General features: G+C 47.5%; 1 protein-coding gene across 6 annotated transcripts in view; it reads right to left on the reverse strand.

Moving 5' to 3' along the window:
* Positions 1 to 227: 227 nt before the first annotated feature.
* The window catches only part of GRAMD1B (GRAM domain containing 1B), a 273,865-nt gene continuing 252,630 nt past the window's right edge, over positions 228 to 21,462 (reverse strand). For 5 of the 6 annotated variants that reach the window (XM_021706540.1, XM_008073198.1, XM_021706541.1 and 2 more), the window contains 13 exons: positions 20,659 to 20,774; positions 18,783 to 18,939; positions 17,450 to 17,639; positions 14,528 to 14,671; positions 13,421 to 13,539; positions 13,003 to 13,145; positions 9,798 to 9,901; positions 8,998 to 9,201; positions 7,020 to 7,110; positions 3,694 to 3,705; positions 3,205 to 3,312; positions 2,768 to 2,885; positions 228 to 780 (listed from right to left, as the gene is read on the reverse strand). In XM_021706540.1, coding sequence (XP_021562215.1) covers positions 691 to 780; positions 2,768 to 2,885; positions 3,205 to 3,312; positions 3,694 to 3,705; positions 7,020 to 7,110; positions 8,998 to 9,201; positions 9,798 to 9,901; positions 13,003 to 13,145; positions 13,421 to 13,539; positions 14,528 to 14,671; positions 17,450 to 17,639; positions 18,783 to 18,939; positions 20,659 to 20,774 — 1,596 coding nt within the window. In that variant the 3' untranslated portion in view covers positions 228 to 690. The remainder of the gene's footprint in view (positions 781 to 2,767; positions 2,886 to 3,204; positions 3,313 to 3,693; positions 3,706 to 7,019; positions 7,111 to 8,997; positions 9,202 to 9,797; positions 9,902 to 13,002; positions 13,146 to 13,420; positions 13,540 to 14,527; positions 14,672 to 17,449; positions 17,640 to 18,782; positions 18,940 to 20,658; positions 20,775 to 21,462) is intronic. The other variant, XM_021706542.1, reaches the window with a different exon arrangement.

The following is a 21,462-nucleotide window of genomic DNA, read 5'->3' on the forward strand; positions in this document are numbered from 1 at the left end:
GTCGGAGGAAGGTGTGGGGTGATTGAGGAGAACACCCTTAAAAACATGAGTCCTCAGGAGCCTGCAACCCCGCAGATGCAGCGTTCCTAGCTTTCCAAACAGTCCTCTCCACCTGACGCTTAGTGTACGGTCGGGATCGAATGGGCAGCCTCCAAGGGGAGACTTAGATTGGGCTCCTGCCCTTCATGCTTCGGTGTTCCAAGAGAACAGCCTGGGGAAGTGTGGGGTAGGGAAGAAAATATTCTCTTTTATTTTGGAAACAAATCAAAAGGGGATTAAGGAACGAAGCACCTTAAGCAATGTCCCCTTGAGACTTCTTTTCGAGACCCTAGGGTCTTCACAGGCATAACTTTGGCTCAACGACATTTCCCTTCTAAGAGCCAGGAACGGCCAGCAAGGGAATGGGTGGGGAACAGAGGATGGGAGGAGGAGGATCAGGGGAGGTTGGTGCTGAGAGGTGGTCCCTGCCCTCCTCAGCCCTCCACCAAAGGAAAACGCTGCTCCGGCCAGCACAGGGGGCGGGAGGTCCCGCTCCTTCTCCCTGGTACATAGGCATTATCTCTTTTTAAAATCTGTATATAATATATATATATTTATATTCTGTATATATATATATTCATATATATATATTTATATGGTCTATGTACATGTATTGCACAGGCCTCTTGCAGCCACCCTGTTCCTGCCTTGTCAATGAAAGCGGTTCCTCTTCTCTTCACTTTCCGACGTGTAGTCACGGGACCTGATGCCGTTCTGAAGGTTGATGAGTGAATCCTTCATCTGTAAGACAGGGAACCCACCCCAGGCCTGAGTCTGTGTCCTCAGGGAGCTTTCCACCCAGCAGTCCCCCGCTACCCCACACCACCTAGGATAGGTCCTCAATCACACAACAGAGTTGAATGGAGCTGAGCCCCTAAAACAAGGGTGTGTTCAGGGGTACAGTTTCAAGCAGAAAGGAGACTGCCAGTCTAGCATGGGGAATCTCCTTGGGTAAGGTTCGCTGGGTCTCGGTGATCTGAATTAAGAACCCTCTCATCCTAGGAGAATTATCACAGAAACAGAAAACTGAATTCCACATGTTCTCACTAATAAGTGGGAGCTAAACATTGAATACATACGGGCAAGAGGATGGGAGCAACAGAGACTGGGGTACTCCTAAAGGGGAAAAGGAGGGAGGAGGTAAGGGTTGAAAAACTACCCACTGGGTACACCATGTCTATCACCTGGGGGATGGGCTCAATAGAAGCCCAAACATCACCAACACACAATTATACCTGTGTAACAAACCTGCACATGTACCCCTTGAATCTAAAATGAAACAAAACAAAAAGAAATCTCTCAAAGAGTTCAGTTGCTACAAGGAGCCAATTAGACTGCCACATACTTGATCATCTATTCATTTCATCTGGTTTCCCTGTTCATCCCTGCTCAATATACTATATGCCTGTCTTTGTGCACTGAGTCACACTGTTCCCTCAGTCTGGGAATCTTTTTGCTTCCGCCTAGTTCAATCTCATCCATCTGCTATTTTTTTTTTGATTTATTGTAGTGATGAGGTCTTGCCAAGTTGCAGAGGCTGGTCTCGAACCCATGGGCTCGGGCAATCCTCTCACCTTGGCCTCCCAAAGTGCTGGGATTATAGGCGTGAGCCACCGCGCCCGGCCTATCAGCCCTTCTTGATATGACATGGCTTCCAAACTACTCTCCATGCTGTTTACCCTCTTTAAGAAAAAAAATCCCCCTTAAATGTGGCTCCAAAGCTAAACATGATACTCTTAAGAACATTAAATTGTATTCTGATAGCTGCATTAAGATTCTCTTTCCTTACTGAATATTAACAAGTGTCTCCAACCTGCCATCAAATCCTGACAATCCCACAAAGCTATGATTATAATTCCTATTTTGTAAATGAGGAAACATATTAAGTACCTTGCTCAAGGTCACAAAACTAGTTAGTGGCAAGGCTGGGATTCCATCTCAGGTCTGGCTAACCACAAAACATCAGAAAGACACCTCTTTAGAAACAGAAATTGTATTGTCATAGGACAAATTCTGAGTCTATAACCTTCCTAATTCTCTGGCATAGCACAGGTAGGTTCCTACCTCTTAGTAACCGCATGGGGGCACTTTTAAATAAGATACTAGATTTTTCTGAGGGAAGGAAGAAGCTCCTCCAACAAGGAAACTAACCTAACTATTGATTTTGCCCCAGGAAGACTTTTCTAAGTGACTGGAGCTAGTTTTTTGGAGGAATACAGGCAACTATACTACAAAAATGACGAAATGAAATGCACACAGAGTACACAGCACAGTCAAAGCGCAATGCCTTTGAGGAAGAGAGGCTGCCGGTGGTTGTGTGTCTTTGACTATAGAGGGAAAGGGTGGTATACATCAAAAAAATTTTTTAAAGATGTGCCCTCTAGGAAGACAAATCTCTGTAAAAAGGGGAGATTTTCTCTGTCTAAATGCCTGTCAGATGGCTATGGGTTACCAAAAAAATAAAAAGAGCGCCCCTTTCATTTAACCTACAGCTTTCTTGCTGCAAATCCAGTGTGTTACGGCATTGTTACTATTCAGGGGAATGCACTTGTTTCTAATGGCCCATTCAAGGATGGCTTTAAAATTAAAACAATGGATGCCTGGGAGAAGAATGAGTGGGAGAAGAAGTCTGGAGGGTGGTGATAGAGATGGCGATCTTTCCCAGAGCATAAGGAAGGAGTTCTGTCTCCCAAAGGCTAGGGTACGCAGAGGAGGTAGGGCATCTCACCTGGTCAAGGAGCATCACTGAGGATTTGATGATCTCTCTCCATTTTTGGAGCTCAGTATCGTGGTACTTTTGTTGAGACTCTAAGAGTTGGGCCCATTCTGTTTGAGACTGGGGTAACCTGTGGGGTAGAAGAAGGGGCACCCCAGCAGCTGGAGTTATGCTCAGCGAACTGTCTTGTGCTCCCAGACCCCTAAAGGACAGAAAGTCACATCATAGTGCTTTGTCCTCTACTCGATGCCCCTGGTGCCCCTGTGCCCCAGATCGAAAGTAGACAAACTGCAGAGACAGATTTTTCAGGGCTTCCCTATGAGCTCATCACAAAGGGTTATCCCCCACACAAGGGCACTGGGAAAGTCCCAAGGAGACTGAGAGGCAGGGACCAGGGCATGGCATCTTGTGGGGCAGAGGTGGTGGCAAGGTAACGAGGCCAGGATTACCTTTCTTGGAGCCTTAGACCCTGCCAGGCAGTGAGGGTCTGCGTGGTGTACTCCAACATCCAGAGTTTGTAGAAGAGCATCATGTTAAGGATGACCAGCAGCACCAGACTAGGAAGGAGACATGGGGAAAAAAGCAAGAGCAGTGAGATGTCACTGGACCCGGGACTATCCCCCATCCCAGAGGCCGCTGTCCCTGACCGGTGGATCGTCCAAAGCATTGCAGTGAGCAGGAGGGTGCAGTGAGGAGAGGAGATGGGGGGAGGGGGGAAGAGAGGGAGAGGGAGAGAGAGAGAGAGAGAGAGAGAGAGAGAGAGAGAGAGAGAGAGAAGCAGCATCATCTTGAGGGGCCAGTATACAGCAGGAAAGCCAAGGAAAGGAGTGTAGGGGGAAGGCATTGGAAAGGAGACAGAGCCTGAGTGCCTGGGGAAAGACAGGTGAGGTGGAGAGGAAAAGAGATGAGACATTAAAGGGTCATCATAGAGCCAGTACCTGAAACAGATCCTAATGGGAGCAAGGGAGAAAAATGGGGAGGAGGCAGAGGTTAGAAACAGACAAGTGTGGGGAAGGGGAAAACTACACTTAAAATCAAGCCAGAGAGTGAGCAGAGTATATGAGAAAGAAATACTAGAAGCAAAGACATGATGGGTGAGGGGACCCAGCAAGGGTAGAACAAGAGAAAGCAACTGTAGATAGGTTCTTAGTACCTCAAAGGTGTTTTTTTTTTTCTTTCACTGCACAGAACGCATTTTCTTTTTTCTTTTTCAGGCTTTGTTTTTTATTTGAATTTTATACAACTACATTCCATATTTAAGTCACTCAAATATTGTGATCTTATAATCTTTTCCTGGGTTTATTGTGCTATCATGACAACATGCAAATTGGAGGAGCATGAAGTGTTTCCATTGATTTAAAAACGACAATTCCCAATAAGTGAATGCATTTTTACAGGTGCTTAACTGAGAAAAGTTTCCTCCCACCAACCCAACATTAGGATACAACTGAAGGAGGAATTCCAGTGGGTCCCAGCTCAGTCACACAGGTCTTACAGCTGCCAGCAGAGCTGCTCTAAAGCTGCAAAAGCCCCTGCCTGGAACCTGCCAGTATCTGGCAGGAGTCACGGAGACTAAACGAGGTCTCCTAGAGTCTAGGTCAGAACTAGTGAGAGACAGGCAAAGATCATCCAGGGGCTGGAGGACCCGTGCGTAGTGAACTATGGCAGAGAAACTGTGGAAATTCTCTTCTCTCAGCCTCACAGGCTGCCTGGATCACTTTACGACAGAAGCTCACATGATAGAGTTGGAGACATGGATAAAGAGAGGATCCAGAGACACACAGAATGGGGTACAAATCCTGGATCACTCCTTAAATGTTTCTTAACTTTTGATCAAGTTTCCCAGCTTCTCTGACTCAGTTTTCACAATAGGGACAATAATACCTACCCTGTCTGGATTGTTCTGTGGACTAAAGGAAAGGTACATAAAATACCCTGGCACACAGTAGACCTTCCACATGAGGTGGTTCCTATCATTAAAGGAGGAGATACAGACACACATAGGAAGACAGAAGATGACAAAAACAGAAAGATAAAACAAAGAAATGGAAAAAGGACCAGCAAAGGGAGAAAAGTTTATACAGTGTCCTCGACTTTTCAATGTATGCATGCATCTGTGTCCATGTGTGTGTGATATTGTGTTTCTTATTTGTGATTCTGGGACTATGGAAGGTAGTGTTCCTTAAACTGGCAGACGTGAATCCCTGGGGCTATGCAGCTGTGTTCTCAAGGCTCTTGGAATTCTCGGCAAGACCTTTTAGACTTTGAGTTTAATTTCAGTGACACAGTCTTTAATTGTATCAGTACACACTGGATCATCTGAACATCTCCTGCCTCTTCAGTGAGTGCTGCGCACTGAGTGCCTGCATTTGGGTTTATGTTGGCAATCCTGTCTGTGCTAAGTGAGGGTCAAGGGACACCCCTGTGTGCTGTCTAAGTGAAGGCTCCACAGTGGTTTAAACAGAGAAAAGAAGCAGGAGGCTGAGTCACTGTGCAGCAGGCGTGTGGCAAGAGCCTGCCAGACACAGGGCAAGCAGTGCCGTGCCAGCCTGTCCCACACAAGGGCTGTCAGCAGCGCCTGGAACCTGTTGTGTTGAATTAGAAGATCTGATCATCCTAAACTTACGAAACCCTATAGCTGGATAATACCATGCTATACGATTTACTTAGGGAAACAAGCTATCTGTACTTGAAGTCAAAATGCGGAAAGAGCTTAAACACAGAACTAACCTGAGGTTGTAGTTTTCTATTTACCAAAATCCAGTACCAGAGATTTAATTTTAATAGAATAATGGCGTGAGTCACATTAAATCGATGTTGCTAAATGTGAATTTTACTGGTTTGACAGTTGCCTTTGTATTTAATTTTATAAGTATCCTGATGTCTTATGCTATAGTCAGAAGAATTTTGCATCTACTTTCAGATTACACATGTGCATCTACCTTTATTTCCCATATTCAGTAAGAGAGTCTGGCATGTTTCCCACGGACTCCCCTCCTATAAGTAGTCCCCAGCATTGTCCGTGCCCTGTCTTCCCTGTCACACTCTATATTATCCATGGATCATCTCATTCACATGGAGACTTTAATGCTGTGAATGATCAACCAGTGACTTCAGCCTACACTTTCCTCCTGAGCTCCACGTCCATATCAGCAAATATCTGTCACCACCCCATCCCACCCCCCACCTGCCCCGATAACCTATGGAAATTCAGACACACACAGAACTCATTATGTCTTCTCTGACAACCTTTCACTAAATTCCAGATTTCTGTTACTGATGCAGCCATCTATGGTCCCTCAAATCCGTAGTCCATCTTCCTTGCTACATAACCAGATGGTTAACAAGTCTTTCCCTTCTAGGATCTCTTGGCCCCAGTCCCTCATCCAGTCTGACATCCGTGCTCACCTAGATCACTGCAACTCACTCTGACTGACCTCCCTGCCTTCAGTCTTTGCTTCTCAGATCCATCTGACACACTGCCGTCAGAGTGATTTTTCTTTTAATGCGAATCTGTGTCACTCCTGGGCTTTCTTCTGAGTTTCCTGAACATCAGACTATTCCCTGCCTCTGCCTCTCTGAGACGGCATCAGTGAAGCCAGGGGTGGAGGGAGTGTGGGGCACGAAAGCAAGAGTGGTGCCCTATGCACAGCTGGTAGAGCCATGCCCCCACACTCTCAAAGCACACCCCAATCCAGGGAAGGCATGGGATGCCAGGCTGAGCCAAGCAGAAGAGCTGTCCTTAGCTGTTCTAGCTGCTTCCTGCTTGAAACGGTTTAGGAAAATCCTAGGCAGGCAATAGGATGTTCTCATGCTTCAGATAGTACTGTGTTCTCCCATCTTGCGTCTCCGCTTCTTTCGACTTCCTTTATCCCTAGCCCAGCATCTTTCTGTGCAAGTTACTGAGCCTACCATTTTAGAATGTCATGGTGATTATTATGAATAATGTACATTAAAACAAGCATCTGCTTTTGCTGTATTGCAGGCACTGGCTTTGTCTGGCTACCCTGCCAACATGTGGGCTCCATGTGTGCACAGTTCTAGTGTCTGGCACACAGTAAATGCTAACAAAACAGGAAAAGCAGCGAAGAGGCAAGAAATGACCTACAGAGAAACCAATCCAGACAGAGAAAACTAGAGGACACACACACACACAAAAACAGGAGAAACAGTATGGGTGCTTATATGCATCGAGATGGCCCTGAAGCATCAGGCAGGAGGGGGAAGGAGGTGGCAGATGGGGGGAACACCTGGAGTCCCTTACACACAGCTGATAACCAGCAGCAACTTGGACACACTCTGTAGGTGGAAACCGCTGGGGGTGTCCTCGGGGATATGCCGCGTCTGTGTGGAACCTGTGGGGAGAATAAAGCAGCTGTCACCATGGTGACTTACACATCACAACTGCTGACAGGACACTGGTCAACAGCAAACTTCAGGGAATAATACAACCATCCACGATGCTGTCACGGCAACCATAGGATAGATATTCCCAGTCCTCCAAGGAGAAAGGTAAGCTCCTCAAGGGCAAGGACATGAGTTGGGTCAGGCAATCACTGAACAATTGAGAAAATTGACAGACCTATGTAGCTAGGACATACAGATGCAAAGTGAATATTAGCTATGGGAGGGGAAACAGCACTGGGCTAGGACTACAGGCAGTCAGCTCCCGGCTCTGGCTTGATTCCTAATCAGCTACATGATGTTGGAAAAGTCCCATAAGTGTTGGGAGCCGGCCACGGAGGTCCTCTGAACGTTAGGGATCAGGAAGGGCCGTTGACCCCGAGACCACTAGGATGCGTTCGGGAGCTATTGACCCCATTTCCTCCCCCTTTCTACTCAGCACTAACCAGATTAAGCTCCTGAGATAAAAACTCTGAGACTGGGATGAACACAAGCTAACTTTAGAAGCTCATTGCTCCCATTCTTCCACAAACTGCAGTTTTGGCTTTCACACAACTTATAATTCAAACTCAGGTCACATCTAAGAGCCTTAGTATTGGTCACAGGCTTCTGGGTCATGATCTTAGGATTTATTGAAGTTGAATAAGGTGTAAATTGTAGAATATAGTTTTAGAAGACAGCCATTTTGTTGAAAGAATGCAGCTGGGTTACTTGCAGGTAGCCCACTGTGAACTTTGGACTGGGCCACATTCCAAACATTCTGGGATGGGCCACTTTAGTTTGTAAAGTAAGTACTTAAGTCTCTATAGAATTGTTTAACTTGGTATTAGTACAAAAAGGGTTTATAGACAGTACAAAAAGGGTTTAAAGGCAGTCATGGATTAAGGTTTCATGGATTAGTTTATGGGATTATACTGAAAGAACATCTGATGGGTGGGGAACACCCCTCACACACCCGACTGTGTATAAAAGACCCAAAAGACCCGTTGTAATTCCCAATAAACAGCTTCTGCACTAGACTGGAGTCCAGTCTCTTTCTTTTTCTCTCTCTCTTTCTTTCTTGCCCCCAGTCGCTGATGCTATCTCCACCTTTGAGGTACCCTGAACTCGGCTGGAGCTGGTCTCCGGCACATAAGCTTTTTGAGAATCAGTTTCCTCAAATGCAATGTCTGTCAGAAATCTTGTATGTGCAACCCATAACATGGAAGTGCTCCAGGTGAAGCCAAAGAGGGATGTGGAAAGCTGGCACTCTCCTCTGCCTCCCCTGTCTCCAGTTTAGCTCTGAAGAACTCACAGGGATGTGCAAAGCACACTGGATTAGTTGGCTCGAAAGCTCCGTAGAGTGCCAGGTATCCATGACCAAACAAAGACATAAGGCTGTGGACAGCTAGATGGGAAGAAAAAGAAGTATGCCTGAAAGGACAGATGCTTGGTAGTCCCATGGGGGCCAAGTGAGGTGGGGGGCTGACTCAGACCCCCTGAGCCTTGTGTTATCAGGTAGTCTCTGGGGTCTGGGCTGTGGCATCTCCTTCATGTATCTCCCAAGAACTCAGAAGCTAGATACTTGAGTCTATATGGGTAGCCATGGAGCTCAGGCATCACAGAGGCATAAACACAAAGGCAACTTGTGTTAATCAGATCACATGGATTCAGCAGGTCCTGAGGAACTTAAAGCGCAAAGAGAAATAGAGCATGGGAACTTCTGATTTCGTGGGTTTGTTCAAATCCTATGCAAATTCTACCCATGTGCAAAATGAGTGTGCGCATATACCTTGGCATGGGCACACAGTTCCAGCCAAAGTCCCAATCCACACCTCCTGAATCCACCTGGCACACACCTGCCACATGCTTGATCCTGTGGCCCACATCTTCATCTGTGGGTGTGGTGACGGGGCTCATCACCTCTTCCAGGTGAGGAACCCGCAGATGGGCGTGGGGACGCTTCCTCCTCCGCACTGTTGAGGGCTTGCTGGCCTTCTCTTTGGGAGACTGTCTGTGCATCTCAGCCAGGTAGGTGCTCTCCGTTTTGGCCAGTTCACTCTCTACCAGCGACAAAAAGGTCACATCAGAGGCCACCTTCAATCCAACATGCTGGCCTTCAGAAGGAACTCGCTATGAAAGCCATTTTCCTAGCCTATACTCTAGGAATTTGGCTGGGTGGGCAGACGACTTTCAGGGATGCCCATGAGCCTCGGGAAGTACTTTTGAAACCCAGCCCCACCCAAACTCCTCCTCTGGTGTTGCTGAACATTGCATGGAGCCATATGTTCTCAACATCTGCACCCTTATGTATACAGTCTGGGGCACATCACACACTTCCTAAATAGATGCATTTGCAGGCAATGGGTAGATCCTTCTCAACAAAATGACTACTAGTATCACTAGATCTGTGGTTCATTTTTGGAGGGGGGGGATATAGATCCCTTAATGATCTCATAAAAGTTATAACCACAGTCTCCTGAAAAATACAAATGTCCACATACATGTCAAATTTGGTATCTATTTCTGGGGCAGACTTAGGGATGCCATTTAACCTCCTCATTGTCTCAGCCTCTGCCCCCATTCTCCTGAAAGATGAGCAACAGCTGTGTGATTCAGTTTCTCCAATTTAACGAGCCGCAATGACCACAGCACTCACCTAGATGGCGGAAGTAGTCTTCCAGCCCACTCCAGAAGTTCTTTTCGATGAATGTTTTCACTAACCCCCAGGGCTGTTTTCGGTAGCGCAGCTCTGTGGAGACCCTGAGGAACAAGCCAGAAACAAGATCAGTCATTTCCTGGGTGGTTCCCTTCTCTGCTGGGAAAAAAGAAATTTGGATTTAAGCCAAAGTAGCTTCACATTCACACTGCATATTACATGTTAAAAAGTCCTTTCACAGCCATCTCATCATCTGAACTCCCTGACCATTCTCAAGGTTGGTGGAACTTGTGGATTTATCATTTTATAGATGAGAAAACTGAGGTTTAGAATATTTAAGCAGACCAAAAGCTAGTAACAGGGCTCTGACTCCAAGTTCAGAGTTCTCTTATGTCATTACACTGCCTCCTCTCAAGAGGCTTCAGAAGGAGCTGAGCAGTCTCCAGTCAGTCAAAGCAAGGTTTGGTAGGAAGTTAAGCCCTTGTGAGCAACTGACACTGAAAGAAAGGAAGATAATCCACCTTTTGTCAGGGTCCTTCTCTCCTTCTCCTGAGGCTTCTAAGTCCAGGACAAGCTCTGGAGCTTCAACACTTTCATCTTGAAGAGTATTATCCCACCACTGGCCCTGGCTCCAGCTCTCTGCACCCCAGACCTCTCCACTTCTAGCTCTTCTGAAAGCATTCTCTCTCCCTGTCAATGATCACACTACTGTCCACACCTCCTGCAATGTTGGCACCTTCCTCTCCTACACAGCAGCCCAGTTCTGTCTCTTCCTTGGGTTCATTTGTATCTGTCAATACTCCCAGCGTATCCTCTCCCCTCCTGTGTTTGTGTGTGTGTGTGTTTGAGTCGGAGTCTCACTCTTATCGCCCAGGCTGGAGGGCAGTGGCACACTCCTGGTCACCGCAGCCTCGACCTGCTGGGCTCAGGCAATCCTTCTGCCTCAGCCTTCCAAGAACTTGGAACTACAGGCACGCACCACCATGCCCGGCTAATTTTTTGATTTATTATAGAGATGAAGTCTCACCAAGTTGCCCAGGCTGGTCTCGAACCTGTGGGCTCAGGCAATCCTCTTCACCCTGACCTCCCAAAGTGCTGGGATTATTGACATGAGCCACCGCGCCCAGCCCACTCCCATGTTTCAGGCTGCCAGCCTCATCCCCCTCCCCAGGGATGCCTACCTTCCTCTATGACTCAATGGGAGAATGCCTATACATGAAGCCACCTCACTCCTCCACCCAATGACTGTTTGCTGGGTCGAAAATAGGCAACCCCCCCCCCCCCCCCCCCCCGTAAGGGTCTATCCTAGGTCAACAAGCTACCTCTGTGTGGGCTGTATAAAAAAGACACACAGTTGGAAGATCCTCTGGAATTTAAAAACCTCAACACTATGGAAGAAGGGATAAGAGGGACAGGAGAAAGAGACGGGAGAGAAATAAAAGAAAGAAGGAGGGAAAGAAGGGAGGTTGAAGGAGGAGTATATGCTCAGAGAGAAGCACAGACCCCCCCCCCGCAAAAAAAAGAACTCAGAAGAGGATAAGAAAGATGCAGCCTCTTCTTAAGGTATTCTTCCCGATTCCCAAGAGATCTCTGTGTAACCTTTTACTGAACTTCTTTTCATTTGAACTACATGAGTGAATTTCTGCTCCTTATAGCCAAAAGAAATTGGTCTAAGTATACACTGATAATTTTCAAATGGGAGTGTGTCTTAACTCTTCAATTTGACCACAAGCTTCTTAAAACGTCAGGATCTAAATTTTATCCTTCCTTGGAAAGCATATTCTAGCACCCAGAACTGTTCATCCAATCAGCATTTTCTGGAGGCTGATATGTGCAGGCCCTGTGCTGAGTGCTGGGAATAAAGTGGTGAATGGCATGGAATTTCTGTCCTCAGGAAGTTCACTGTAGAATAGATGGACAGTAACAGCAATGCACGTGGCATGGTGGAAAGACCATAGGTATGCATTTCTCAGACCTGTGTTTCAGTGCTTGCTAGAGACAGGACTTTTGGGAAAGTTATTTATCTTGTATGAACGTCATTTTTCTTTTCTTTCTTTCTTTTTTTTTTTTGAGTAGGAGTCTCACTCTGTTTCCCAGGATGGAGTGCAGTGGCACACGCACAGCCACCAGAGCCTTGACCTGCTGGGCTCAGGCGATCCTTCCTCCTCAGCCTCCCAAGTAGCTGGAACTACAGGCATGTGCCACCACATCCAGCTAATTTTTTGATTTATTGTGGAGATAAGGTCTCGCCAAGTTGTCTAGGTTAGTCCTGAACCCCTGGACTCAGGCAATCCTTTCGTCTCCGCCTCCCAAAGTGGTGGGATTACAGGCATGAGCCACCACACTTGGCTGAACTTCATTTTTCTTATCAATTCTACTTCCTTGGATCATTCCAAAGATTCCAGTAAATGTAGATTAAGCACCTACACAGTACTTTACAAGCCATAGACAATCAACAAATAGCAGTAACTATATAAGTTTTATTAAAGAGAGCCATATGTGGCGGCTCATGCTGGCTAATGCCTAGAATCCCAGCACTTTGGGAAGCTGAGGCAGGAGGATTGTTTGAGGCCAGGAGTTTGGGACCAGCCTGGGCAATGTAGCGTGACCCCTTGTTTAAAAATATTTTTGGTTTTGTTTGTTTGTTTGTTTGTTTGTTTTAATTAGCCAGGCATTGTGGTACACACTTGAAGTCCCACTACTCAGGAGGCTGAGGTGGGAGGATAGCTTCAGCATGAGGCTGCAGTGAGCTATCATCAAGCCACTGTACTTCAGCCTGGGCAAAAGAGAAAAAAAAACAGGTTTTACTATAGAAATGTACAAAGTGGTAAAAGGGATATATGGAGAGAATAAGTAACTGTCTCAAAACAGGGAGGTAGGGGAGTCTCTGAAGGCTCCAGATAGAAGGTAAAGAGTCATCTAGGCATGGTGGCTCAAACCTGCAATCTCAGCACTTTAGGAGGCTGAGGTGGGAGGAGTTTGAGACCAGCCTGGGCAATATAGCAAGACCTCATCTCTGATATTAAATAAATAAATAAATAAAAAGTAAAAGAAACAAAAAAAATTACACTCAGTATTTTTAAAAAAGAGAGTCAGCAGGCAAGTACAATCAACCTCTTCCTCGTCAGGAGCAATCGAATGTTTTTCAACATAAGGACCCCCATATCTGAACCCACCGAATGCACACACACTCTACACACCGCACCTGAGTCGGCTCTTGTTCCGAGCCACGCGGGTGAGCGTGTAGCGGTTGATGGTATAGAAGTAGTCGTGGTACGGCACGTCATGGGTAAGCACTTCGGCGTCTATCACGTAACATTCACTCTCCTGGCTCGCCTTGTACATGGTCTGTGGGCAAGAAAGGGCCATCGGACAAGACTGAAGAGGAGCAAGACGTGTGGAAAAGCACCTTCTCTAACCTCCCCCACCCTGCCCCACAACTTCCAAGTGGAAGGCCTGGAACCTTTGGAAACAGCACCTGAACAAGCAAGAAGCCACTGTGTCAGCACCAAGCAACACGTGCACTCAGGAAATTTCTTCCTGGCATCTGTCCTTAATCCTTCACGACAGAACAGAGGGATTTCCAGCCCATGCTTACTTGCCTCTGCCCAGACTCTGCTCACCTGCGTCTCCCTGACAGTGGCAGTTTTGGGAGCCAGAGGGTTGGTAAGGGTGATGGTATAAAGAATCACTCGGCTCTGGTTTCCATTATCTTCCTTTTTCCAGGGATGGAAGATGATATCTGAGGGGAGAGGAGAATACCAGAATGAGGGAGAGTAGAGCCCCCTCCCTCTGAATGCCCCTCCGAGTGAACTTCTCTTGACTGTGCTGACTACCGACTGGCCCCCACAAGGAAGCCAATCGGAGCCTGAGGGCCAGAGGAGGGTGGGAGGAGGGGGAGTCAAAGCAGAAAGAGGCTCATTGTAGCATTGCCGAAATTCTGCACAAGGCTCCAAAATGCTAATTGTTCCTGGGGCTGGGACAGGAGGTCTTGGGGCCACCTACGGGGGTGCTGGCAACACTGGCGTTACTGTGACGAGGGCTTAGGGTCCCATGGGAACAAGTCCTCCCCTCTAAGGCATGACCTCCCTGTACCCTCAGAATGTCCTCTCCTCCCAGCTCACAGGATCACTGGTGCCCAGTGCTTTGTCACAGTGAGATGCTTAGTAGCTCCAGTCGGCCGGAGCCACAGCTCCTGCTGTACAAAGTGCAGAGGGAACGGAAGGAGTCTGGAGTGCTGGGGGCCAGAGCATGAACCCCCAGAGTCATAGATGTGACTCCTAGCTCAGCCCCTTCTTAGCTGCATGGCATCAGGCAAGCACTAACGGTTTGAGTTTTAGCTCTCATCAGTTAAGGGATCACAATGCCCACACCCAGGGTAGCTGTGAGGATGAATGAGATAATGTAACATGTGTGGCATAGAGTAGGTGCCTCCCAGTGAGTCAGTGAGCCTGTGAGGGCAGAGATCAAGGAGGTCTTGTTTAGGGGCAAGCCACAGGGCCAGGCACCAAACGCCTGGTGTGCAGCGGGCAAGGGTAAAGTTGCAGCATTGGAAGGAGAGGGTGATGAGGCCCCAAGGAAGTACCAGCATCTGTAAGGCTGGAAAAGGTATCTGGGCCACCAGGTGTGTATGGGAAAGAGGGTGTATGGTAAGAGGGGAAGACAGGGAAGGGAGAGGACCAAATGTAGAGAACTAGATAGGGAAGGAGGGAGAGGCAGGCAGAACGGACCTGAGAAGCGTCTCTGCTCCATGAAGTCCCGCTGGAAGGGCGAGTTGGTGAAGAGGAGGTCATAGAGCTTGTCCACGCTGAAGTTGAAGACTTCATTCACATACTGCCGGCCACTCAGGTCCTCATAGAAGGCCTGGACCTCCCCTACACAGATGAGAGGACTAGGAAGTAGACAGTGACAGCAGAGGGCCCCCAGGGTCATCTCCCAGAGGACTGTCTCTCATTAATGTGGGATAGCCACCAAGGGTAGGGGGAAGCCACAGAGTGGGGTAGCTGGGTTCATGGGCTCCAGGGTTTACAACTTGCTTCAGTCTCTTTCCTTTGCTGGGATGCACACCATTTACTCCAGTAGACCTTTGTCCACTCATCCTTTACAAAGAGTTTGGGAAGCCGGGCTCGGTGGCTCAGCCTATAATCCCGCGCCTTTGGGAGGCTGAGGTGAGTGGATTGCCTGAGCCCGCGGGTTCGAGACCCACCTGGGCAACTTGGCGAGACCTCATCTCTACAATAAAGCAAAAATTAGCCGGGCGTGGTAGCGCACGCCTGCAGTTCCAGCTACTTGGAAGGCTGAGGCGGAAGGATCGCCGGAGCCCAGCAGGTCGAGGCTGCGGTGGCCGGGAGCGGCCACTGCACTCCAGTCTGGGCGACAGAGTGAGACTCCAACTCAAAAAAAAAAAAGAGTTTGGGAAAGGACTATCTGCTTTCTACTTTCAAATTTCCTAAGTCAGTTGATCTAAGACTAAAATTCAAATAAATAAATACTTCCTGGGGTTGCCTGAGCCTAAAGGATGGGTTACCCAGGGTCTATATGTTAGCTACAGTTGACAACAAACGGCACCGTAACCCATGGCATAGGTGTGCTCGAGAGATGTGGATTAATCTGGAGCAATCTGTTTACAGGCTGGGGCTGGCCCAATGGGCCGTGATCCCTAATTACACAAGGTCAGTTCTCCTTCCATATGGCAGCCTATCTCTGCAATTATGTCAATATCCACCCCCTTGCAGAAATTTATGAGTACAGATTTACCATAAAGAATACATAACAGAATAAACTCAAGAGAGAGGCACACAGAGCAAGGTCTAAGAGGGATCCAGAAGTGAAGCTTCTTGCATTCTCAGGTACCCTCTGCACAACAACCTATGCCAACATGCAAAATAATGCCAACCAGGGAATCTCACCTGTAATTTTCTGAATTCTCTAGCTGTTATAGATAACGTGTCTGAGGACACAAGGGAATTGCTAAAGTCTTGGCACCTCCCCTAAGCCCTTAGTACCCATAGTCCCTAATTACTACACTTGCAAGAGTGGGTATGTGACCTCAAGTGGGAGGGTGACATATCTGGCACTCCGGGAACCTGGGGAGCCCAGAAAAGAAGTCTGGAGTGCCCATCACTGTACAGACTGGGCAGTATACAACTGCAATGGGAAAAGTAGTCACATCTTACTTTACATGAATGGCAACCCTGGTATTAGGCAGTACCCAACCAGTGTGGGCATTTGACTGGCCCCAGACTCTATATGGGGTAGGCAAATCAACCAGAGGTTAGAAAATCACTACAGAGGCAGGGTGTAATGGTTCACGTCTATAATTCCAGCACTTTGGGAGGCCGAGGTGAGAGGATTACCTGAGCCCAGGAGTTTGAGACCAGCCTGGGCAACATGGCGAGACCTCACCTCTACAATCAAGCAATCAGTCAATCAGTAAATATAGCCAGGTGTGATGGCACATGCCTGTAGTCCCAGCTACATGGAAGGCTGAGGCAGAAAGATCACTCGAGTCCAGGATGTGGAGGCTGCAGTGAGCTGTGATTGTGCCACTGCACTCCAGCCTGGGTGACAGAGTGAGACTCAGACAAAAACAAAAACAAACAAAGAAAAAACCCCAAAATCAAAAAACAAAACCTACTATGAGTAACCCCTAGGAGAGACTGTCCACAGATCAACAAGCAAGTACTGTCTGCATATACTCCTTAGTCATCAATTCAATAGAGGAGAACTATCAACCCATCTCTTGAATGCTGAGAATGTGGCTTCTTTCCATGGAATGTGAGAAGCAGCATGTTCTCAAGTGAGGTCCTAGAAGCTAGTCCTACGTAGGAGTGCAGTAAGAAGCTACCTGCTTAGAACATTTAGAGAGAAGGGGAGTATCCAAACTGTCTGACCCAGCAACAGCTTTTCTTTTAACCTGGCCTAGACACCTACACTGGAGTCATTAACAATTTACAGCTATCTTCAGGACGTTTCTGTTAAAAGCAAATTATTTCCAGGGAGCAGCTGACTGGTGCCTTCCTCATGGCATACAAGCATTGCCTTGCCTTGTGAGAGGTGGAGACACAAGGCAGACCAATGTTGACAGGGGGTACGTTTAGTGACGAGACTGGGTGGCAGTACAAAGTATTACCTGTTGAGCAAAGAAAGACAAACAGCCGGGCTCAGTGGCTCAGCCTGTAATCCCGTGTCTTGGGAGGCTGAGGTGAGTGAATTGCCCGAGTCCGCGGGTTCGAGACCCGTCTGGGCAACTTGGCGAGACCTCATCTCCACAATAAATAAAAAATTAGCCGGGTGTGGTAGCACGCTCCTGTAGTTCTAGCTACTTGGAAGGCTGAGGTGGAAGGATCACCAGAGCCCAGCAGGTTGAGGCTGCGGTGGCCGGGAGCGGCCACTGCACTCCAGTCTAGGCGACAGAGTGAGAGACCAACTCAAAAAAAGAAAGACAAACATAGAGTGAGTGGATCCTACATAGAATACCTGAAAAAAAGATATGGAGGCTAATAATAAGTGTACTATTTTTTTTAAAGAAGTTCCTTTCCTACCCTTCCACCAGGAACACAGAGACTGTCTCCAGTCCCCACAGAGACCTCCCTTTAGGCTTCAAAATGGAGACAGAAAGGGCCATTTCAGACCCATTTTCAAATGCCCACCTTCATCGTGGGTGTCGGAAGAGTCACTGAGCTCGGTGGGGATGTCCTCATTGTCGTTGAAGTCCAGCGAAGGAGAGGTCACAGGAGCGATGATCTCAATCTTCTCCCCCATGATGTTGTCAATGGCGAGCTCCTTCTCCAGGGACCCGTCTCCCTCCAGTACCTCCTCCTCCAGGGGCAACCCATCAAACTGGAGCCGAGACAGAGGAGTCATCCACTGGGGACAACCTGCTCTGGATCTACTCGCCAAAGGGAGACTGGGTACCTGGCCTTGGCAGCCCTCATACTCCTGGCACAGCTGCTTGGAAGCTGGGCAGGAGACACGTTCTGGGGGCCTCCCCAGTGCTGCCACAGAAGACGAGTAAGCACAATATGGGGTCTGCTGCCCTTCTTGTGCTCGTAATTCCAGTAGTACACCATGCCCCACAATCCACAAAGCTGCCTCCTACAGGGCCAGGTCCAGGAGCCGCAGCTCCAAAATATTGCAACAATGTCAGCCTGCCCCTAGGCAGTGTCCTTTTTTCCTAAGAAGCTCAAAAGGCTTCATAAGCATTTTTTCTTGATTCATTCTCCTATCAGCCCTGGAAGGGAATTGATACAATTTTTTGCATTTTAAAGATAACCTCAAAGGCAAAAAATAAAGATGAGGCATCAAGTAAATGATATTTTTCATTTGAAGGCCAGGTGGGCTGATCCTTAGGCCACTGAAATACAAGCCTCCTTTTTGGGGGAGTTCTTTCCTGAGGAGCCCCACCCATTCCTCTGCCAGCACAAGCTCTGACTCTCTTCCTTCATCAAGGTTCTGGCTCCTCTATAATGAAGTCCCAGAGGACAGAGGTCCTCCTGCACCATTTTATAGCTTTTACAAAGTCTAGCATAGTGAGAAAATAAACCACAGTGCATCTGCTAGGAACTCAATATATTGTTAATCAAGTGAGTGAATAAACAATTAGTAGTTTCACTGCTCCATATTCATGCATGATTTTTGGACTTCAGATCAAGGCAGGGAAATAGGACCTGAAATAACGCTCCAGCAGAGAGGCTGATCTGGAGCAGCCCAAGAGCAAAGCACACACAATGCATTCAGGATGGTTTTCATCTGCTCAGAAGTCAAACCAAGTCTTGCACTGCAGGCACCGAGAACCCAGCTCTGGACCCTGGGATTATACCACTAGAATACAGAGAGCCCATCTGCTCCAGGATGCTACAGTGTATCTCTCTCTCTCTCTCTCTCTCTCTCTCTCTCTCTCTCTCTCTCTCTCTGGTTCCCAGTTAACTAAGCTAGGAAATACTGACCACAGGATTGGGGGTGGAAGCAAGTGGGTATTCATACCGAGACAGGGGCTTCACTGCTCCCTGTAGATGTCAGCGTGCTGTTGGTGATGGATTTCTTGGGCAGCTGTGGACTGGCATCTGGCTTGGTCTCTATGCTGCTTTTGGAAGAGCTGTCATTCACTTCGTTCTCTTCTACGGGGATCTCCTCACAGTAGCTGAGAGAAGACACAAGTGAGCCCATGTTAACCTCTGTGGTCAAGATCGTCAACTATTCTAAGAACCTCAGTCTGATCTATCCATCTAAAACTACAGGGCTTCCTGCCTCTTTGCTTTGCTTTCTCTATCCACAAATCCCCCTCACTCCTCAACACTTCTCTCCTAAAATCTCCTCCTCATCTCATACCCACCACCCCCTGTATAAAATTTCTGCCTCCAGGTATTTTCTAGGCAACCTCCTTTGATTTATTCCTACCCAAATGTAACCAGTTTTCTTCTTAAGCTGTTTTCTTCCATGGGTGCCCATCTCATCCTGACCCTCTGAATGGAACATTTGGCTTCTGAGCACATTTCATTTCCCAAATAGTGACCGAGACAGGGCTGTGTACACAAGTACTCCCTCAGTAACATTGCCCAATTTCTTCATCCTAACTAGTAAACTTCCCTGCATTGTATACATAAGAGGAAAACCTCATCAAGATGAAGGTGGGTGCCCTTCTAGGGGCACTTCAGGAATGACACTGTAGTCATACCCAAGGGATCATCATCCTGATCGTTATCATCATCAATATCTGAACTATTCTTTACATAGCCAGATGCATAACCACTGTCAGTTAATCATTACATGCACTTTAGAGATCATTGAATAGGCATTTACAGAGGTTAAGTGATACTATATTATTTGTACCTGAGTCAGGTCTAAGTACTCCTACACATTCAATGCTCTTTCCTTGCTGCCTATTCTTCTATGGCTCTCACACTACCACCAAATCTGCACCTCCCTTTCTAACCCTAAACATGCTTTGTGCCAATCAACTCACAGTCCCCAACTTCCATAACCTGACAATAGCACGTGATACAGCAATACTTTCTTCTGCTTGGCTTCCTTCCCTTGACTACCAGGATATAAAACACTCTTGGCTGCTCCTTGCTCTTTTTGAAAGCTCCAAGGACCCACCCTTAAACTTCTTTTTATGTTCACTCAGTCACTTGGAGATTTTAACCAATCTCATGGCTATCCACTAGTACCTTCTGCATGTACAGCCCTACTTGACATCTCTATATGGCTAACAGGCATCTCAATCTCAGTTTGCTTAAAACCAAACTTCTGATCTTTCCCCAAACCTGCTCTGACTATAATTTGTCCATCTCCATTTGGAACAACTCTATCCTTCCTGATGGTAAAAGGAACAAAACCTTAGAGCCACCTTAGGTTTCGTCCTGTTCCATCAGCAAATCCTTCAAAACATATTCAGGAACTAACCACTTATTACCATTTCTATTGCTGCCTTCCTGTTCCAAAACACCATCATCTTTCATCCAATTATTCAGTAGCCTCTTAATGGGTCCCCTTGCTTTCCTGGTTCCCCCTCAGCAAGCCAGAGTGATTTCAAGCTGAAATGTCAAGTCACATCTTATCAATAATCTATGCAAAACCTTCCCATCCTACTCTGGGTAAAAGCCAATCATCAAGTTGGCCAAAAGGCCAAATAGACCTCCCTGATCTCATCTCTAACAACTTCCCCTTTGTTCATTCCACAGCCACACAGGCCTGCTTCTTGCTGTCCCCTCTGCCTGGAGGGTTCTTCCTGCAAGTACTCTCAAGGCTCACTCCCTCACTTCCACAGGGCCTCACGTAGATGCCATTCTTCCAGGGAGGCCTTTGCTGCCATCCTGCCCCCAGGTTCCCTGGGTAGCTCGTCCTCAGCCTCGCTTACCCCATAGTATTGAAGTCATCGTCAGGGGGCACGTAGTCCTCGTCATCACTGGTCAGGCCCAACTCATTCCCGTAGCACTGGTGAACAAAGTGCCAGAGCTCCTTGGGGCATAGAGGCTGCAGGGGAGAAAAGGAGTGACTGTGGTCCATCCTCCCTCAGGTCCCCGGATCTGCACAGAGGCACTAAGCAGGCCGGGCTCCCCTGGAGGACAGGAGAAGCCTTTTGCTGAACTAGAGTAAAGCAGCCACCTGCATGGCAATCCCATTCGCCTCGGGGACCTCAGCAAGATACAATTTTCTCCCAGGAAGACAGTTAGCAGAGTTAGAAATGGGCCCTTCCTTGCCTGTTCCCTCAACAGAGGTTTGCAAAACGAGACCAACTGGTTCCTGGAGGATGGAAACTGCCCCATTTTTTGTTTCTAAGGATGAGGTCTGGCCTTAAGTGGCATACACCCATGTTACTCTGGGGTCAAGGGGATCCCAGAGCTTTGGATATGGATTCGAAAGGAGCACCCAGAGGTCCCCTGACTCAGTCTCCCACCCACCAGAGAAATCTTCTGTATTAATTGTGGCCATGAAGGCCCTACTAGATCACTTCCAAGAATGAGGCTGGACCTCAGAGGTGCCCCATTCCATAACTGAACAGTTTCTCTGGGTAGGAAGACTCCTACGTTCTCATAGTTTAAGGGGCTTTAAAGGTCATCTCATCCAACCCCCTCCTGACTACCTAATACTTCCTTCTTTATTCTGTTTGCTTTTTTTTTTTTTTTGAGTTGGAGTCTCACTCTGTCACCCAGACTGGAGT

This window comes from Carlito syrichta, unplaced genomic scaffold (genome assembly GCF_000164805.1).
Source record: "Carlito syrichta isolate Samal-C Ts95f unplaced genomic scaffold, Tarsius_syrichta-2.0.1 Scaffold315753, whole genome shotgun sequence".
NCBI lineage: Eukaryota > Metazoa > Chordata > Mammalia > Primates > Tarsiidae > Carlito > Carlito syrichta.